The sequence below is a fragment of the Macadamia integrifolia genome, chromosome 12 (assembly GCF_013358625.1).
Source record: "Macadamia integrifolia cultivar HAES 741 chromosome 12, SCU_Mint_v3, whole genome shotgun sequence".
NCBI classification, from domain to species: Eukaryota; Viridiplantae; Streptophyta; class Magnoliopsida; order Proteales; family Proteaceae; genus Macadamia; species Macadamia integrifolia.
The window spans coordinates 9,627,782-9,633,595 of NC_056568.1; the positions used below are offsets into that span (position 1 = coordinate 9,627,782).

Here is a 5,814-nt window from a genome sequence, read left to right on the forward strand (position 1 = left end):
ATCACTGAAGCATCCCACCCCATTTTGTTTGGTTGGGTGGGAAAATTACAAAGGGAGAGTGAAGAGAGAGGGAAAGAAAGGGTAGAAGAACATAGGGAGAGGAGAGAGAAGCAATAAGGTGAAGGCAAAGGTACAGGGTAAGGAGGGTATCCCTCCTAACCACCAGAGGCTCATCTTCGCTGGCAAGCAGCTTGAGGATGGCTGCACACTTGCTGACCACCTCATGCTTCGTCTCCAGGGTGCGTTTTGAATTTGGCTGAGGTGTTTGATGGATGGTCTATGTATGTCTGCCTTTTGATAATGAAGGATCCTTCTGTTGTTCTCTTCTAAGTACAGTTGGTTTCCTTTTTTTTATCTTTCTTCCTCCTCAAGTTCTCATTTCAAAACCCCAAGTCCCTAACCTTGAGTTGCAAACAAGAGATGAATTTATCCAAATCCGAATTCGAATTCGAGTGAGCAGCAGCAGGGTAAAGAGTTGCAGAGCCACAGAGGTAAGATTCTTCTCTTCTCTGCAAATCTAGCTTTTTTTTTTTTTTTTGTGGTAATCTTACCCTAACTTGTGGCTCTTCTCCGCAAATCTACCTTCAGAGTATTTATTTTCTGCTTCCAGTTGCTGTTTCTGTCTGATGCTGTCTTCTTCAGAACTAATGCCAGAGAGGGGTGATTCATTCATCGCAAGACTCTCATGAAGCTTCCCAGAATCATTTCTGTTCTATTTAGCACCCATCAGAGTGCATGAATGACTAGTCCTACTAGTGTTTAGGTTGGAACATACAGCATTAACTGGTTTGTTCTTCGTCCAAGGTCTATCCAGTTTGAAACCAGAAGTCTTCATCAAAGTGTTCACTTGTTTCACTGCCCCCTCCCCGTTGCTCGACCACTGTTGGTTGCTCTTAACCATTGCTGGTTGTAAATTCTATTTTTTCTTTCAACCATAGCAACTTACCCATGGACTTTGCTCAAAGTCCTGTTGTGGGACTTTGAAGGGGGTGGAGTGGAGAAAACACAGTCCCAGCATCTTCTGACAGGGATTTTGTTGTAAAGCGAGAAGTCCCACCGCATTCCAATCAAATAGTTGAAATTTGGAAAACTTTGTGAAAGTCTGGCAACTTTCCCTCACTGTGATTCCCACAATCCCACCCCCACCAAAACCCCTCTATCCAAAAAGGACCTAAGGAAATGAGAATGGTTTAGATATTGTCAGACACCATTTGTTCTTCCCATCACAAAAAATAAAAAACCTGTGGTCAAACTGGACCAGAAGCCCTGCAGGTTACTGATCCAACAAGCCTGAAATATCCTACCTGGATTTTAAGACACTACTCGAAAGAATCACCAAATTGAATCAAAGTGAACCCTGTCCAAAAGAATAAGAAAAAGAAGTTCTTCCATGTGCTTCCATAAAGTCAAAGCAAACGCAACAACAAAAACAGGAGAGAGAGAGAGAGAGATGGAATTCTGTATTTCAACAGGAGTTCCAGCACACATCAACTTCAAGTTTTTAAGAAAAGCTTGCAACCAGAATTTATAGTCTAAACAATCAACAACAAATAGCAGTGATGATTTTTCTTACCCCATCTCCAATGGTGAACAAACTGACAATTCGAGAATTCCTCAAGCATCTCTTTACTAGAAGGGCATACATATCAATAATGGCGAGTGATAGGCTCCACAGACTTTGCAAGCTAGCTGCAGCGACAAGGTAACTGGCAAAAACAAGTACCAAAAATCTCCTTGAGTTGTGAAATGGAAAATACAAGGAAAACTCATTCATTCCAATTACTGGAGAATCTATATTTATTAAGCGCCATAAGCAAAACATAAAGAAGCAGAAAACAAAACAAATGAATTGAAGGATGTGGTCCAAAAGCGCAATAGATATCCACTAACGGGTTAAATTTGATCTTACTTTGGGTGAATATGAACACATTTATTGCATGAAAATTGGAGAATATCAACCATTTAGGTCAATATAATATATGCTCTTCTAATTTCTAAGACAACGTAGATACAAAATTTTTTTTGGAAGATACCATATTTTTAATGAAATCCAGTGTTTCACACCGAGCTGTTTGACTAGTGGGTTGATGGGTTTAATGCAACATATTGTCTTCCCAGTTCCTGACTCCCAATGTCCCTGCTTCTGATCGGCTGCACAAATATTAGCACCATGCCAAACTATACTGGGGTCCTTTGCGTAACAGAAGGTAGAGTATGCTCCCATAGATCAAATAAGGGATGCCTGGTGCGATCCTGGGTTCAAAACCATGTTTGGGTTCCTTATGGGCTCACCCGGATACTATAACTCAAATAACAAGTGGATGACAGTTCTGTAATGTAATGAAAGTCAAGCTAACCAAAGAAAGGAACAAAATAGGCAATTTTCGTGGGTAACAGTAGAGTTATATGGGAGGGGTTACTCCTGGAAATAAAAACAAAACAAGGACAGAACTGAATAACAAATGAAAGGGAGGGTAGAATGGTAGTATGGTAAAATAAACATGATGTAATATCTATTGTGAGGGGGAGGGTTGTATTCAACCTTTAGTCGACAGCATGCCAGTGGTAAGGAGGACCTATTTCGAAGAAGAAATCTCCTCCACGATAGGTTGAATCGACTTGTGGCTTTAGGGATGTAATCACAGCTGCTGATTCTCTAGACTCACGAACTAACAGCCTCAATGAGTTCGGGAAATAAAAGAGGACCTGTTCTGCAACAACTGGTGGCGGGGTAAGAACCAGTCCTGAAATCAGTCTTGTAATTCACAATCCCTACTACGAGTGGCCTCTAGAGTAAGTAGTGAATCATAAATGTGGGGTTGAAAGGAAGCAGGAGGAGGGAGTTCAATGAAAAAAGTATGGTGCTGCCAGTAGCATTAAATGCAGGGCAGTATCGAGTGGTGATAATAAGCATGAACTTAAGAAAGAAAAGGAAATAGCAGAACAGAATAACAGCAAGAAATAGATTAGGAAAATAACACATGAGAGAAGAAAGATGTTACCTGAGATGGAAGGAATATGGGAGTTGGAAGAATGTCACAGTAGACAGGGAAGGAAGAAGAAATCTCGACCGACAGGGGCCACACACACACAGACCACAGCCGTGAAAGAAACTTAACTCCAAACATTCATTCAATTCTAATCAAAACTTTTTTTTTTCATTCTCCATCGTAGATTACATATAAATAAGAAAGAGACATCTCAAAATAAAAACCTATTCTAGTAAGAAAATTAGAATAAACTCAAATTGGAAATATCATATAATATCTTACGTAATTTACCCAAATAAAAGAAAATATAAAATCTACAAGATTACACCTATGTAGTCTACCAGCCCCCTTTTGACCAAAAAACCAGGTTGGGCCAGTTGCATGTCAGCTTGGGTCTCCAAATTGGGTCATTCCAATCCAACCAGGTTAACAAAACTGCATCAATACCACTGTCAAGCATCATTTACTACTTGAAAATATTTTAATATATTAAATTAAATAAATAAATAAACAACAACAACAATCTGTTTCCATCTCTTTAACATTCAGATCATCTCCAAAAGGTTGCTGGATATTCTCAATTCGATCACTAAACCCAGAAGCCTTGTAACCACACATTTGTACACTGGAATACCTATGCTCTAAACATATCAGCTGTTACAACCGCTTATCCCAAAAGCTCAAGCTGTTACACAATAACATCAGCTTCCTGAGGATTTCCTCCACAAGCACTGGGAACCAATCGATGCAACCTTTCTTTTACAACCAAAGCACCATTTCACCTGTTTCCCTGACTAGTAGCTGTTCTGCGTGGCTGAACTGAGCAAGACTTGGGATTTTCTTGGGCAGAAAACTCTTGGGGCTTAAAAATTCCCATGGAAAATTTTAATTTGTTTTGTCGCATACTCGCATGAGAGCTAAACAACAACCATCTATGCAGAGGAAGCGGGTTGCACATACATTGAATTTTATTCACTTATTCCTCTTCGAAAGTCTTCTGTTCTCATTTTATCTTTATGAATCCGATATGGGAAGATGAGGTAAGGGCCCACAAGAAATACCAAAGCTTAGAGTTGCAAGTGTTGGAAATCAACAGTAGTATTGAATATTGACTTATCTGAATAGTGTAACAGTCGTAAGACATTGCCAACAATTCATTAATGATACCCCGGTTACTTCTACCAATTACTGAAATGACTCTCTTATACTCCAGCACTGAGGTGAGGGAAAGAGTTAATCACCAGCAAGTGATGATTTTTCCCAGGAAAATAGTTGAATGGTAGAGTGAGGATCTAGTACTGTAGAGTTTGCTAGGTTAGGGATGGCAAAAATCAGTGTTGTCATTGAATTGTTTCTAAAATTTGAACTTTAAAAAAAAAAGGGATGGCTTATCTCTTCTCCTTTTATACGCCTCCATGTGGCCCATACATGACCATGTCTCACACAAAAGACCTGTTACAGCTTTGGCACAATGCCAAGGATGCACAGGTGCTCCAGAGCACACCCCAACCCACCACAGAAAGTGTCTAATAATTTATAAATATGAGAAAAAAAAAATATTTGCCCACATTCTTGAATTAAATCAGCCTTTTAATTGTGCCTTTACCATAAAACAGATGCAAAATATCAGCAAACTTATGCTACCAGACATCAACAGGGACTAAGACTAAGATGACAATCTTTGTTAGCATCCATAGGAACGATTTGCTATTTATGTAAAGATCTGAACTACTTGAAAACTTGTTCTTATTGAGGAACTCAATCTCCCAATAGGTAACTTGTAATCCCATATCAGCACCCCTTTCCACAAGTTTATGTTCTGAAGTCATATGTTATTTAACTCATGACGTCATACAACAGCGCAGCTGATCATAAATATATATATATATATATATATTCAACACGCTGTTCGTGTTAAAATTTCTTCACCATACAAGAAGCTATTGCACTAAATAATCCTGCCACTCGAACCATGCTAGAATCCTAATGGCTAAAACTGTTTCTTGGATCTACATCATCATATTTCTCTCATTGTTTCGCGAAAACAATGGAAATTTATTTTTCATTTCCTATTCCAAAAGCTAGAGTACGACCACTGGATGGAACTCTCTTTAGTCCCCCCCCCCCTCTCTCTATGTAAAGTTTGACAGGCAAAGCACCCAAGGAACTTGAAATCCACTCCACAAATTCCCCAAACCCCCTCCCCTCCCCCTCCCCCTCCCCAACCATTTTTTAGAGATACATAACAGCATGAAGGAGCTATCTAGTGTAGGGCAGCCCAATTATAACTTGCCTGCTGACTGAATTTTTCTAGAAATGGCTATGAAGAAATTCATGCTTTCAGTAACATTAAAGAAAAACAAAGAAAACCAATAAAATCAGTGGAAATGGGCCTCTAACACCCAATGCAATTGAAATTATCCATTTAATTGAAAATCACATCACAAAAATGACAAATTTAACATATAAGCATTTTTCATTAACTAAAAGACTCAAATCTGTATCAGTATTCGATCTTCTCTATATTTGTAGACAAGACTATATTTGAATGAACTCAAAAACAAATTAGATAATCCCATAACAGACCGATAGCGAGCCAGTATTGTGACATAATTTTCCCATATCACCTAGAATTCTCAAGGCCTTGCACTTAACTGGAATTTCTCCTTAGGTTCCTACTCTGTAGCAAAAGGCTTCCTCTTTGCATCTGACTAGTTTTTCCTGTTTTTCAGTCTTTCTTATCTACCTACTTCATTAGTGAGACAAAGCCACCCAATCAACTATAGTTCTTGCTCTGTTCTTTTTTTTTTTTTTTGGGAGGGGG

At 39.0% G+C, this 5,814-nt stretch overlaps 1 protein-coding gene across 2 annotated transcripts in view; it reads right to left on the minus strand.

The window, feature by feature from the left end:
- The window catches only part of LOC122058435 (CASP-like protein 5A1), an 11,719-nt gene that overhangs the window by 1,421 nt on the left and 4,484 nt on the right, over positions 1-5,814 (minus strand). For both annotated transcript variants that reach the window (XM_042621118.1, XM_042621117.1), the window contains one exon: positions 1,574-1,706. In XM_042621118.1, coding sequence (XP_042477052.1) covers positions 1,574-1,706 — 133 coding nt within the window. The remainder of the gene's footprint in view (positions 1-1,573; positions 1,707-5,814) is intronic.